General features: G+C 51.3%; 7 protein-coding genes across 7 annotated transcripts; 3 read left to right on the top strand and 4 right to left on the bottom strand.

Moving 5' to 3' along the window:
* Positions 1-104: 104 nt before the first annotated feature.
* Positions 105-1,264, bottom strand: EJ05DRAFT_54773 (putative proteasome subunit beta type-2). Its single transcript, XM_033749740.1, has 3 exons — positions 1,096-1,264; positions 867-1,024; positions 105-808 (listed from the first exon to the last, which is right to left on the bottom strand). Coding segments are annotated over exons 1-3 (612 nt in total). The 5' UTR covers positions 1,098-1,264; the 3' UTR covers positions 105-356.
* A 10-nt stretch (positions 1,265-1,274) lies between these two features.
* Positions 1,275-3,283, top strand: EJ05DRAFT_54743 (WD40 repeat-like protein). Its single transcript, XM_033749739.1, has one exon. It carries the CDS (start codon positions 1,482-1,484, stop codon positions 3,270-3,272), a length of 1,791 nt encoding a protein of 596 aa, XP_033599519.1. The 5' UTR covers positions 1,275-1,481; the 3' UTR covers positions 3,273-3,283.
* Positions 3,284-3,288: 5 nt separating this feature from the next.
* On the bottom strand, positions 3,289-4,738 carry EJ05DRAFT_477293 (geranylgeranyl transferase type I beta subunit). Its single transcript, XM_033744221.1, has one exon. The coding sequence runs from the start codon at positions 4,591-4,593 to the stop codon at positions 3,295-3,297; it is 1,299 nt and encodes a 432-aa protein (XP_033599518.1). The 5' UTR covers positions 4,594-4,738; the 3' UTR covers positions 3,289-3,294.
* A 117-nt stretch (positions 4,739-4,855) lies between these two features.
* Positions 4,856-8,207, top strand: EJ05DRAFT_477292 (uncharacterized protein). The gene is made up of 4 exons (XM_033744220.1): positions 4,856-5,233; positions 5,287-5,468; positions 5,523-6,951; positions 6,997-8,207. Exons 1-4 carry the CDS (start codon positions 5,185-5,187, stop codon positions 7,863-7,865), a joined length of 2,529 nt encoding a protein of 842 aa, XP_033599517.1. The 5' UTR covers positions 4,856-5,184; the 3' UTR covers positions 7,866-8,207.
* EJ05DRAFT_477290 (pyridoxamine phosphate oxidase family protein) lies at positions 7,958-9,227 on the bottom strand. The gene is made up of 3 exons (XM_033744219.1): positions 8,841-9,227; positions 8,660-8,766; positions 7,958-8,593 (listed from the first exon to the last, which is right to left on the bottom strand). The coding sequence occupies exons 1-3, from the start codon at positions 9,127-9,129 to the stop codon at positions 8,207-8,209; spliced, it is 783 nt and encodes a 260-aa protein (XP_033599516.1). The 5' UTR covers positions 9,130-9,227; the 3' UTR covers positions 7,958-8,206.
* Positions 9,228-10,207: 980 nt separating this feature from the next.
* On the top strand, positions 10,208-12,611 carry EJ05DRAFT_477289 (uncharacterized protein). The gene is made up of 2 exons (XM_033744218.1): positions 10,208-11,216; positions 11,271-12,611. The coding sequence occupies exons 1-2, from the start codon at positions 10,429-10,431 to the stop codon at positions 12,220-12,222; spliced, it is 1,740 nt and encodes a 579-aa protein (XP_033599515.1). The 5' UTR covers positions 10,208-10,428; the 3' UTR covers positions 12,223-12,611.
* Position 12,612: 1 nt separating this feature from the next.
* Positions 12,613-13,823, bottom strand: EJ05DRAFT_477287 (manganese and iron superoxide dismutase). Its single transcript, XM_033744217.1, has 3 exons — positions 13,717-13,823; positions 13,439-13,652; positions 12,613-13,370 (listed from the first exon to the last, which is right to left on the bottom strand). Exons 1-3 carry the CDS (start codon positions 13,777-13,779, stop codon positions 12,709-12,711), a joined length of 939 nt encoding a protein of 312 aa, XP_033599514.1. The 5' UTR covers positions 13,780-13,823; the 3' UTR covers positions 12,613-12,708.
* Between the last annotated feature and the right edge of the window lie 98 nt (positions 13,824-13,921).

Here is a 13,921-nt window from a genome sequence, read left to right as displayed (position 1 = left end):
TGGGAGCGAGGAGCTGCATTTGCCAGGTGTATTCGGATACCCCGTATGGCGAATAATAATACGCTGTAGCTTATATATGAGATTAGCAAGAAACATGATACTCCTCTCGGTTTTCTTCGGGTTGTACAGATGATGGGGTCATGTGCTGGTCAGCAATTGTGGGTGAGAAGTACTGTGGGGGCAGGGGCACTTTTTTTCAGGGGGTTTGGCCAGTTCGCTCATGATATGACTGACGCCGATGCTACCTGTGCTGCCAAACATTCAATATATGCTACACGCACACATTCAGCGTTCATCTATCTGCCTCCACGCCATGCCGTTCCCCTCACATGCACCTCCCCCCCCCCTTTCCCCACTCACGCACACGGCACCGGCTTATCATCAACATACTCCTCCTCCCGAATGCCATCCTTCGCAATCACCTTGACCGTCATCCCCTTGAAGTCAATCGGCATCCTCCTCTTCAGCTCATCCGTGCACATGCGCAGGATCTGCATGCCCTTTGCAAAGTCAATGTCCGGGTGGTGGTGCTTGTCGAGGATGGACAGGCAGTAGTACTGGGCGTAGCCGTGCGCCGCGTAGGGCAGCGGCGCCAGCGACGCCAGGTAGTCGCACCAGTACAGCGTGGGCCGGTCCGAGATGTCGTCGTAGCCGCCGAGCAGGAGGTTGACCGTGTACGGGTGGCGGGAGCGCAGGGCGCGGGCGAGCTCGCCGCGGACGAACTCGGCCGTTGCGGCGGGCGAGAGGTGCATGCCGTTGCGCATCGAGTAGAGCTGGATGTTGGCTTGGATGTATTCTGCGAATTGGACTGTTTCCGGGGATGTTAGGACATGCATGCCCGGCTGGGATGGATTGCAAAAACTTGCCTGTGTCGCCTGCCTCGCCGGAGTAGGCCATTAGTGTTCGCTTGTTGAGCTCTCTGGTTTTGTCGTCGGTTGCTTTGAGGATTGTGACGCCTCGCATGGCGCCTTTGGAGGCGGCTATGATGGTGAAGTCCTTGCCGGTAATACCTAGGAGGACCTCCCTGTAGTATTGTAAGCTTGATGCTGCTGCTGCTGCTGTTTTATAGCTACGGCGGATAGGATGATAGTATACATTTTGAACTGGTGTGTGTGCGGAGAAACAGCGAGGAGAGGTCAAGGGTGGGCAAGTTTTGAAGTAGGCGGTAGATGAGGAGGATATGGTAAGGTCAAGTCAAAGGGCAGATGTGATGTGATATCCAAGCAGGTAGGTATGAAGTCGACGCGGTCTCGAGCTGCCTTCCGCAATGGATGGAGCTTGGACATGCAACGCACGGCGAAACGCCGGACACGCCAGACTAGCGCGCCAAGTTTTCTTAGAGATCAGCAACATTTTTTTGGGAGGGAGAGAATGCCTTCTCGTGTGTGTGGACGATGCTGTGATTTTCCTCTGCAGCGGCACTTTCCCTCTCTTGAAGCCACAGGTACCCGTGGCAGTACTTGATTAGTTCAAGTCGCAAGATGTCTAGTTTCTTCACCAAGCCGGCCTCTGAGCGGAAACGGAAACGAGAAGATCGCAGTCTAGCTCCGGCACCCAAAAAACGCATATCCTCTTCTTCTACAACTCGCCCCTCGACGAAGTCTCGCAAGGAGCGAGACGACTCTGTGTCAGATGCTGAATCAGAGGTCTCAAACGTATCCGCTGGCGACAATGGTAACGAGAGCGACACATCGTCGATCGAGAATGAGACAGCGGCCGAGAAACGATTGCGGTTAGCAGAGCAATATCTTGAGAATATAAAAGAGGAAGTTGCGAATGTCGGCTTCGATGCTGCAGATATCGATGAAGAGCTGCTTGAGGAACGTAGAGGCTTGGTCGACGCACGATTGAAGGAAGACGTTGCTGAGGGTAAAGGGAAAGTCTATCGACGTATCGCCGGAGACTATGACTTCGAGAATGCACAACATACAAAAGCACGGAAGGAATTCAAGAGTTTGACTGGTGTAGCCACAAGTGCAGACGGGAAGTGGGCGTATACCGTCAGCAAAGATATGATGATCGTAAAGTGGGAGCTTCCAAACAATACCATACACAAGGAAGAGATCAACGGGATTAATGGGGCTGCGAAATCGAAGCGACAGCCCTTTGTGCTTCGAAAACCCATTCAGCGGCATTTCGTGAGAGGTCAGCGGTCAAGAGACAAGGATCACAAATATCAAGGCCACACGAATGCCATACTTTGCGCAGCATGCTCCCCTGACGGCAAATATCTTGCAACAGGTGGTAAGGATCATAGATTGGTGATATGGGACACTGCAACAATGCACCCATTGAAATGCTTCACGCATCATCGTGGTGCTGTCAACAGCCTGGCTTTCCGGAGAGGCACGAATCAGCTCTTTTCCGCATCGTCAGACCGGTCTGTCAAAGTGTGGAGCCTGGACGAATTAGCCTACATCGAGACCTTGTTTGGCCACCAGGACGAAGTCATTGACGTGGGCGCTTTAGCGGAAGAGAAATGTGTCACAGTCGGAGCTCGCGACCGTACTGCAAGGTTATGGAAAGTTGTCGAGGAACAACAGCTGCTCTTCAGAGGTGTTGGCGTGCGGGATTCCAAAAAAGGGAAACATAAAAGCAGAATGAATGGATCTGCCTTTGAGGAGATGGAGATTGATGAGCCCAAATCGTATGCCGAGAACACAATCGACCGCGTCGCTCTCCTCTCACATGACATGTTTGTCACCGGTTCATCAAATGGATCTTTATCCCTGTGGCAGATACAGAAGAAGAAACCAATCTTTGTGCTACCGTTAGCACATGGTGTAGAACCAAAACTTACACCCGGTGAAGTTTCTGCCGAGATAGATGAAAGTATGCAGAAGGTAGAAGCGGAGCCGCAGCCCCGGTACATCACTGCCATGCGAGCTATACCGTACTCGGACCTCCTGCTTACTGGCAGTTGGGATGGATGGATACGATGCTGGAGGGTCACAGAAGGTGAACGAGGTGGGAAAGGCATGAAAATCGAAGCAGTTGGCGTGATAGGGAAGGTCGACCTAAATGTTCCTGTTATCGGAGAACAGACTGGTCCTATCAGTGGCATAATCAACGACCTGTCCGTTTTCGAACGAGGTGATAGGGGGAAGGATGGAATGTGTGTCGTCGCAGCTGTGGGTCCGGAGCATAGATTGGGGCGCTGGACTAAACAGACGGGAGGCAAACCTGCTATATGGGTATTCGACATATCCAGGACTAGTCCTGTGGAAGCTGAGACGAATGGGGTAGATAGTGAGGACGATGGCGAAAAGTGAGCAATGAAAGGAGATGGCCACATCATAAAGTGGTATTGGAATTGACTATATCCTGCCGCCACGGTAGAGATTCAAGGTGACGCACTGTATCTTGACTTGCGCATAATGCTGGCGAGAAGCTTTTCAGACCATCCTTACCGTTAATCGCCAAGAACGCAAGACCCATGTATGAATGGAATATATCTGGCGGATCGCCTGCAAGCTTCCCAAACCCACCGATTATATGTTGTGTCTTGTCAAGTAAATACCTTCGGGCGGCGGATTTGTCGATGAGGTCGAATTTGCCCAGCACAGCTAATGCCCCGCCCGCCCAGAATGCGTAACATGTGTCTGCGATCTTGTTACTTCGCCCATTAAACCCAGCCCATTGCGTGTGGAAGTGTGATGTTGGCTGTCCTGCGGCAGACAGCTCGCCTTGCGTCGAAGGGTATGATCGTAGCTTTACGAAAGAGTGTGCGTCATGACATGTCTCAGGGGTATCAGTTTCATCATTATTCGTGTCAAATTCGTCTTCCTCGTCTAGGGTCATGGTCTGCCTGGAGACCAGCCAATGTATTGTTCGCTCGGGCTCTGCAAGACCACGGAACGACTTTGGAGGGAGGTGGTCAAGATAGTAGAGAGCGGAAATGGCGCAATACGTGAGTCCAGCATGCGATTCATGGAAGGGCGCTTCGGATATACCCCCATCGTAGCTCTGCGAAGTGTGTATGCAGTCTACGAGCTGAAGGACACGAATGTCAGGAACGTCGAGGACGTTACCTGAAGTCCAACCCCGTAGCATCCAGCGCACTACAGCTGCTGAGTACCCAAAGCGCGTGTCCATCCCGCCCTCTACCTTTCCATTCTCACCTAAAGTCTCTCCAAAGCTTCCGTCCGGTCTCTGGAGCTTATTGAGCCATTGCAGACATTCCTTTCTCTTCATTCGAGTGAGGTCGTCTCCTAAGACCAGTAAGGAGGCAATAGCCAGATATGTTGCCGGCAAGTTCGCGGGATCCCAGACTTTATTCTCCGTTGTCGTTTGTTCCCCAAGATCAGTACCTGGGAACCCTCGAAAGCCCCCCTCTGGATGCTGGCAGTTGTAGATCCATTGTACGTATCCTTCCTTCTCTTCCGCAGAGGTATCGTTCCATGCACCCAGTAGATCTAGAGCTGAGATTATGAAGAAGGCAAGCAGCATGCGATTTGAATCATTGCTAGTGTACGGTTGCGGCAGGAAGGTCTTGAGGCATCGTTTCCAGTAGAGCACATGCTTAGATTTGTTGAACGTGGACTCGTTTCCCAAGTCGAAGGCAAGCCCTTGGTTCATGGAGGGTCTACCCATCCCGTTGATCGCACCGCGAAGTGCAAAGGAAACGTCGTGGAAGAAATCCCCATAGGGCGTATATAGGTGTTCAAGAATGCTCCGAAGCTCGATCCGCTATCACAGGTACGCCTGTCATAGACTCGACAACTTTTGAAGCAGGAACGTGGCGGGGGCCGGACGCGCGCTTTCCTTCGTTTAGCGCTGGCTCCGGTCTGAACCATAATCCCGGTCAGCCGCAGCAGCAAGTGTCTATTCTGGGCGAAGGTCTCTACCTCTCGCTTGCGTAAGAGCCGGGGAATACCAATGATACGGGCACCCGTGTACTTCTCTGAGCTACTTTATGATCCTTTGAGCGTCGTGAATCTTATCAAACGAAGAGCGTCCTGACTCTAATAGTCTTTCGCATCCGTGTGCTGCTGCTAGTCTGTCACAGATTGTGGTACAAGGCCCTCCAGCTGCCGTTTGCCTAGCCCAGCAGCCCCTTCAACTTCAGCCAGGGTCCAGAACTGAACACGCTCTCCTTTGGCCTACGACACGAATTTTTGCAACTACTACCCAAATTTTCCTCTTACATTCGTTCTGGCGACGTGTGAACAGCCGTAATTCATAATGGCGTCCAGCTTCTCGAGTTCTTTCTGGTCTGGCGACTATGCTGGAGGTAAGAAGAGCAGGCTGCGTGCGGCGTATGATGAAGCTGACAACGGATTGCAGGCCTTGGAGTGTTGTTTGGGAAGCTTCAACAAGGTGTTCAGGAGAATCAACAGGTTTTGACGATTGCGCGACTGAGGGCCGACGCCGAAGAGCTCTACGGCAACAAACTTGGTACGATCACATCAGCGACAGACAACATAAGCGGCGGCTTTCAACGAGATGAGGGCGCTAGCGTACGCAAGGTATGTAGGCAGTGTGTATCACAGCAGTCAGAATATGCTAATGTGGCGTCCTAGGCTTACGAGGGTGTTCGCACTGAGATGGAAGCTGCTTCTCAAAGTCATAAAAAGATCGCATCAAACATCCGGGAGCTTGTTATAAACCCATTCAGCCGATGGTGTGAGGCGCATGCCGCGCGCGTACAGAACTCCCAGGACGACCTCCAAAACAGATCCAAGCTCCACGATCGACAAGCTGAATCTGTCCGCAAGTTTCGCAGTCAGTACTACAACAAGTGTCGACTTGTAGAAGACCTTGAAGAGGAGGACAAGCTTGCATTTCAGGATCCGAAGAATGAAGCAGCGAGCCCGAAGCTAAAAGCACCTGCCTTGACTGTTTCGGAGCCAGAAATCGAGGATGAGCCCGTGGAGATAGGTGATGAGACCTATGTACCTGAACATATCAAAAAGATTCTCACCCATATGCTGGATAACATCAAGATCGGCGAAGTTAAGGTCCCCATTCTCGGTACCTACCAGAATGTCTCGAACGGAGCCGACATCACTGAATACATTCAAAAGCACATGAACGCGAGCAGTGTAAGCTATGCAGAGCGCATTGGTCAAGACATGGTCAATAATGGCTTCTTGAGACTCATTGGCAATGTCGGTAACACCTTTGCAAACAGCTCTAGAATGAACTACCAATGGAAGACCAAGGTGTTTCAACTGACCGGCATACCGGAGAGGAAACAGGTATTGTCTCGTTCTACCACCGTCATGTCGCAAGACAGCATTGACTCTCCAGTTGGTGCGGTCTCAGAGTATCTCCAAGGATGGAACCCCCTGAACAACCCATATCCAAACGAAACACCGTCAGAAAAGCTGCGGCGCGAGGCGCGAGAGTCCGATGAGAGATACAAGGCTTCAGTCAGGAAACTTGATTCCTTACGTTGCAACCTCGAGGAAGCCATGATCGACCATCTGAAATTTATGGAACGCTGTGAGCTTGATCGACTAAAGGCGATCAAGTCTGTCATTCTAGACTTCTCAGGGGCTGTCAGCAACGTCATCCCAAGTCTACAGAGCACTGTCGACAAGATGATGCTCTTTCAAGAGACTGTACAACCGTTCGGCGATTTACGATACCTGATCGAAAGCTACCAAACCGGGCAATTTGTACCGAAGGTCACGACCTACGAGAATTATTACAACTCGGTCGACGAACATACTTTTGGCGTTGATCTTGAAGCGAGAGCACGATCGGACAGGAAACGTGTTCCCATCATTGTCACAACGCTTCTGACCTACCTAGACAATCACTATCCTGAGCTGGAAGGTGATGATGCGCGACGAGCTATCTGGCTTGCCGATGTTCCTCTTGCTTCATCTCACCATCTCCGTGCGCAAATCAACACTGGGAAGCCTTTCCCCCACGAAATTCTCGAAAACTATGAAATCCCAGTTGTTGCAAGCGTTCTTAAGTTATATCTGCTCGAACTACCTGGTGAGTCAGCCTAATAGTCAGTCGCTGAAATTCTAACATTTCCAGATTCGCTCGTTTCTTCCCACGTCTATGAGATTGTCAAGACTATTTACTCTTCCACTACAGCGGCAGATGCCTCGGAAGATACTCGTATCTCTGTTATCCAGTCAACACTGGGTCAGCTACGTCTGGCCAATATCGCCACTCTAGATGCTATCACCACCCATTTCACGCGTCTGATCGAGCTCACGTCTGCAGGCGAGACATATGTTTCGATGATTGCTCAGAATCTAGCACCATGCATTTTGAGGCCGCGACAAGAATCGCCTTTGACAATGCATGAGCGCTACGCGTACAGACTTCTGCGCGACCTCTTTGCACATAAGGAGGCGATATTCGGGGAACTGAAGCGTGCTTCGTCTTTGACTCAAGCACACTCAGCAGCTATCACGACTCGTCCTCGAGGACCTAGTACAGATGAGAGCAATCGACGTGCCAATATGGAAGAGCGACAAAGAGCCATTGCAAGTCGATCTCGTGCTAGCAGTCCCGCTCCTGGCTCAAGGCCATCTACGCACAGACGTGACAGGAGCGTAGGGGGACCTGAAACTAGGTTCCCCATCCAGACAAGCCCTATAGTCGGCAGGCGTCAAGATGCAGCGCATCGCCACTCACTTGAGGTACCCGGAAGTGTTGAGGCCTCCCCTATTGCCACGAACGGAGCTGCGCCTCCAGCTAATGGAAATTCAACCACCGAAGACTCGAGCGTGTCAAAACGCGATTCCATCAGTCGCTCCACACGATTTCCCCGTGCTGGTTCTTTGAAGCAGGGCGGTCTTGCTCGTGTTGCCAATCGCGATAGCGCAGGTAGCTTGGGTGATGATTCTCAGCGACCTATCGGTGTCCAACTAGAGGATAAGCCCATGGACGATTAGATAACGCACTCCTCGATGATGTATTGTTTTTTTTGCGGCGATTGAGCTTGGTGGTAAGAGAGCGAACAGCCCAGCAGAGTAGGACATTTGCAGCGGCATTGCGATCTAGTTACTGCCAGCGTAGATGGCTGGCATATTCGCTTATGTAGGTTTTTGCATGATGTATGGATAAAATACAGATTTTATTTGTCCAACTTTCGAACTTCAGTCAGTAATGACAGTATCAATAACCAGCCAAGTGAGCACATATTCGAGCTCAGGGGTATGTAGGCTCATCGAAAACGGTTGTGATCAAGTCCTACGTCGAGTATAACAGGTGAAAGTGAGACTCCTACCCCCAACTACACCCCTCTTTTCCAGACCATCCTCTGCGATACTGGGAACCAGACTGGCATCAAGATGCCGACGATGAAACTGAACATTGCAACTATGATTAACCACACCGGGTGTACCCCTCTTGGAGGTCTTCGGGGTGCGGTTGGTGCGTATGGACCAACCATTTTCTTGATCGGAGCGACTTTATCACGAACGAGGGTCTGATAACCACGTTGTAGACCAGGAAGGCCATCCATACTGTAAGCATTCTTATGAGCCCAATACCTCTCCATTCCATCTTTAGTGTTTCCTTCTTCGTCGGATTTCAAGCGCTTCTCTGCGAACTCGTTCAAGGTGGTGCGGAAGTCTTTGAAGTTGTACGTGGGCACGGAGAAGCCACACGACGATCCGACCTTGAATGATCAATAAGATCGACGCAAAGATAGAGAACGTTCAAATGAAGAAAGTCTCGGGCTTACTTGGTGTATATCAACAACAATGATGGATCGCACGCCTGGGATAGTCTTCACATCGTGTTTCGCGACGAACGCCTTGAATTCAGAGCTGCCGTACTCCAGGACGTTGCCTGTCAAAAACAATCAGACCCTCGCCTCTATCAACAAAAGCATCTTGGTCGTCGTAATCACAGTCCGCACCCACCTTTGCCCCATAACCGTACGATTCTTGGGGGCCCATCGAAAGCATTGAATAACACGCAGATCCGACCGTTTCCTGGCTCGTGCAGGTGACTTGTGGTCTCGACGCCGGAGCCGGTGAGATCGCAGTACCAGAATGTCTTCTCGTCAATGACACCAAAGTACATGCCGCCCTTGGGCGATACGTTGATGTGGCCATCGCCCGAGAGCGGGGCGGAGCCGATCCAGAAGACTTTCTGCTCTAGGATCCATGATATGAGGTTTTTGGGGATGGTTTGGAAGAAGGCGCCCATTGTCACATAGCAGGTAATGAGGGGTTGGTTGGTGTGCTGTACTGAACTTGGGTCTTGCAAAAATGCTGTGTATGACTGTTATTGCGTGTTGACCTCAGAGTGCTTACGGAGAACGGCTCGGTTCGGTGATATGTGGGTCAAGTGCAGGTGCAGGCCGCATCGGGTAATCCATGTGTAACTGCTGTGACCGATTTCGGATGCTGGGATGCTAAACTAAGATTATTATATTATCTTTGTGACTCCTGTTAGTAATCCTACTGTTATCAAAGCGTTCTTTTCATAATAAAGGAATACATAGTGCAGCGACCTGGACCCGATTCTCGGAACATCGCACCGGTGCGTAGCCCACTTAAGCGTTCCTCGCTAGCATTGGGTGTACGTCAGGTCTGATAGTGTACCAATAAAGAGGTTGTAGGGAATGCACTACGCATATCCTCGCGAGTCAGCTGGTGCAAGAAACAGTGAATGAATAGGCCCAAAAACGTTTCTGCATCTACGGTCTTGATTGTTGCTGCATGTCCAAGCGACCTTAAGTACAAGAGGTAAGGATAGACGAGCAGTCAGGCTCCTTTCTCCTGGAAGAAAACGGCTTACGAGTATCAGATTAGTATGAATCTACGTCAATACTACTCCACTTAGTGTGTTTGGAAGTGGTGGGCTACCTCAGTATTTGGACTATCATATACCGGTTTTTACGCGTCAAATAGATACATGGTATGGAAGAAAGCTTAACGCTCATACCCTCGTTCGCACAGACCTTTCTACCTCAATAGCTTTTCTCACTTTTGTCTCACTGGAACGGATTGACGGCATGAGGTGGGACCTGCGTGTTGATTGCACGAGCTCCATTGCCAAGAGACAGATGTGTGTATGGACTCGGCAGTACACTCGCCGGTAAACCTGTCGGCAGACTCCTCGCAAACGATAGGCTCCAGAGATGGATTGCGTGCAGATCGAGCTACGTATCGTGCATGCATCAAGGCGATCAATCATCAAGCGTCAAGGAGCGGATTTTCGACAAGCCTTTTTGCCAAGGGGCTAGAAATGCTTGGTTACTCATAAGCCGCTCCCAGCCCTCATTTCATCCACCGCTTCCTGCTTCCTGCTGCTGCGGCTCGTTCTGAGCTGAGTTGTTGTGCGCCTAATTTCCAGACCCCAGGCGCTCTTATACTGTGTCGCATGTGTTGTGTCACTGTCTTCCTGGTATCTCCTCGCACTCCATACATTGTCCTACCGTGCTCCGCAGCGCTCTAACCGTCGAACTCCGAACAAAGGCCGTAGGACTACTGCATAGGCCCAATGTCTGCAGCGGACAACGAGAAGCTTGCGCCATATGGCGCAACCCGAGAGCAGTCGCAACAAGGAGGAGGTGATGGCAAAGGCGAGAAAGAGTCGGAGAGCGCGAAGAAGAGCTCTGAGGAAGGGCAGCCTGAAGGCGGTTTCGATGATACGCCAGTCCCTTATGCGCCGCCAGGCTACACCCTTAAGATAACATTCCACCGCGCGAAGAATCTCCCCATGGCCGACTACAGCAGCTTTTCCTCAGATCCATATGTGCTTGCACAGCTCAATACCGGGCTGCAGACACGCCATAAAGAGGATCCACCCTTGCGTATGCGCTCTTTCACTGTCCGGAAAGAATGCGACCCAGTGTGGAACTTTGAATGGGTCGTCGCAAACGTACCTGCATCGGGTGCCATACTGAAGGCTCGCCTCTACGACGAGGATCCGGCTGATCATGACGACCGGCTCGGAAATGTACATGTTACAATTCCGCCCTTGGACGAACACTGGGAGGGTATCAAAGATCACGGATACAAGCTTAGGAAGCGCATGGGTAGCAAGCGTGCATATCTCATACGTTGGATAGCTGTATGTATAAGCCAGCAGAAACATATAAACGGGTATCTCTATATAAGCATTGAGATGTTAGGCAAGACGCCAGGTGAAAGTGGTGGGAAGTGCTATACGCTACGTCCTAACTGGTTCACGAAACACTACTCTCCATTACTTGGAAGGATAGCCAATCGGAAAGAGTCCCGAGACTTGACTGAAAATAACATTAAACCGAAAGCTCAAAGATACAAGTAAGTGCGACATGAACCAGCTTGAGTTTTTGAAAAGTGCTAATACAGGAACAGCTTCCAAGCAAATCAATTGCAACTCGAAGGCCCTGTGCCGGATGAGCTATACCACAGATATGTCGAATTCCGACCACTCATAAAGTCAGGCTTCACCAAGAAGGGTTTCATGGGTTTCCTTTTCAACAAAGCACTCCATCATCAGCATGCTCGTGTCTACAATTTCGATCGCTCCACAGTATACGGAATACTACCGGATAAAAAATCCATCACCCAGAAATTCCTCGAGTTAGTCCACTTTGACAACGGCGGCAGGATATATACCTACGTTCTCACTCTCGACTCCCTCCTTCGCTTCACCGAAACCGGCAAGGAGTTCGGCGTCGACATGCTTAGCAAGCACACCATGCACAGCGACGTGAGCATCTACATCGCCTTCAGCGGCGAATTTTTCATTCGTCGCCTCAAGCACCGCAATCGTGCGCCACCTGAAGAAGGCGGCGAGAACACCTCTCACCCACCCAACGACATCGACGGCGGACCGCCCGACGAAGACCCACCCACAGACCCGTCCTACTACGAACTCGTCATCGACAACGACTCCGGCACATACCGCCCCAACGCCGCAACCCTGCCCAAGCTCAAGGAATTCCTGCACCACAACCTCCCCGGCCTGCACGTCGTCACGCTCGACTGCCAGAAAGACGCCGACCGCATGCAGCGCATGAAAGACGAGCAGCGCGAGCGCAAGAAGCGTGAGGGTGACCACATCGTCTTCACCCAGCTGAGCCGCTCAAGCAGCACGAGTAGCAGTGACGAGGAGGCTCTCGAGCAGCAGGAGAGGGACGGCGAAGAGCGCGATCAGAACCTCCTGTCTCGCGTCAAGAAAGACGCCGCGATGAAGGGCCAGAGTAAGATGGAGCACTTGAAAGGATTGGCCGGAGGAAGCTCGACGCATAAGGGGCATCAAGCCGCGGAGCCGGTGGGCGATGAATCCGTTCCGCCGAAATAGCCGGCGAGGAAGCGGCCGGCCTGATAATCATAATTTTTATATCTCTATAACTTCTTGGCATGACTGCGGCGTCTGAGGTACTAATCGGACTTGATAGGTCAGTCTTCTCTTTGAATGCGTTTTGTTCTCTTGGGCCGGACTTGAGTGTGCTGTTCTTGGAAGGGTTTGTCCTTGATACCCGTTGTTCCACCGATTGTCTTTGTCACATCTTACTCCATCATTTGGGCGAGCATTTTCTGTCTTGTTTCTAGCTATATTAGTAGGGCATGCCTAGTCCCAGGCCGCGGATTCCCTTATGCCGACCAGGCTAGGACTGAATGAATGCAAGTCTTAGTAGCCATCCTCTCCTGCTACATGTGCACTAGGCAAAGCCCGAAACATACAGCCATAGCCTTGATCTTACGTCTATTGATTTTGTACAAGAAGCTACATACTATTACACAGAGTAGATCCACAGATCGCACCCTGCCAACATAGGGTTTACCGTTATTTACTAGATGCACCCCTAGTCCTCTGATCGACCTTTTGCCAGTTGATTCGGTGCCACCATCTAAAAAGGAAAGCATCCTTATCTAGCAAGAACCCTTCAATGTACGAATGCTCCCAAGTACTGACACACAGCACCGGGTCATGCCGAGATTGTCCGTAAAGGCCTTCTCTTGCTCCATTACCCGCATACTTTCCAATGTGTCCGGCGCTCTGCTGATCTAACGCGCTCTCCACAGTGGGCGCGCGCGGGTCACCGCCAAACGAGGTCGTGCCGGGCTCTATTGACTGCTGTCGATAGTGGGCACTGCTCAGCGGAGAGCCAGCCGCGTACGTAGTGAGAATCTTGAACGATATTTCCGTCTTGTCATGGCTACGCACCAGCCAGACATAACCAGGGCCGAACATGGCTTGTGCATGGCCGATGAAGGCGGTGGCAAAGTTGTCGACGGAACCAAAGTTGATTTCAATGTCGTTTCTCAGTCTCTCGGGCATCTTGCCCTGGGTGGAATCATCGATTCCAACGTCTTCGGTCGAAATACCGCTAAAGTAGAAATGGTTGTTCCATAACATAGAGGCATGGTTGAAGATGTGGGCGAGTGTAGGCTCGCGAGCGGTCTGTTGGATTAAAGCGAATGGGGTGCTGTCTGCCAATCTGGTTTCTGCACAGAAATACATCAGCGTCGCTCCGAGCGCAAAGATGAGTTGTGTGCATTAAGCCAATGCGTACCGGCGATCTGGCTGTTCAGTATGCGCAGCATTCTTGACTGGTAGTCTGTCCATGCAAGCGCGAATCCTGCGGGTGTGTAGAGATTTTTGATCCCATTTTCACGCATATCAAGCTCGTTATCCAGCTTGGGTATGTCCATTACGGCAAGTCGCGAGGGACTAGGATGAAAGAGTCGCTTCTTCGCAGCCCATGACGGGGCCGCTTGAGCGCAACTCTGTAATGTTGTCGTTAGTAAATGTCACCATTACTCAAGAAATCGTTGATGGTGCTAGACATACCTCACATAGGCCTCCCTTTGTTTGAAACAAGGCCTGCGGCCGCGCGAACCGTCGTATCAGCATTGTTAGGCAATTGAAGCTTCCGGACGTCGTCTGGCAAAACTTACGAGGATCGCGTTCGGGAGTCCGCACCCACCACGCTAGTGCTGCTTTCTAGGGATCAGGCGAGGTTTGCCCATTGCACAGGCCAATCATAGCACCGGAC

Source organism: Pseudovirgaria hyperparasitica, assembly GCF_010093815.1.
Source record: "Pseudovirgaria hyperparasitica strain CBS 121739 unplaced genomic scaffold EJ05scaffold_10, whole genome shotgun sequence".
In the NCBI taxonomy this organism is placed as follows: Eukaryota; Fungi; Ascomycota; class Dothideomycetes; order Acrospermales; family Acrospermaceae; genus Pseudovirgaria; species Pseudovirgaria hyperparasitica.
Note: the sequence above shows the minus strand (reverse complement) of the source record. Positions and strands in the feature narration are given on the sequence as shown.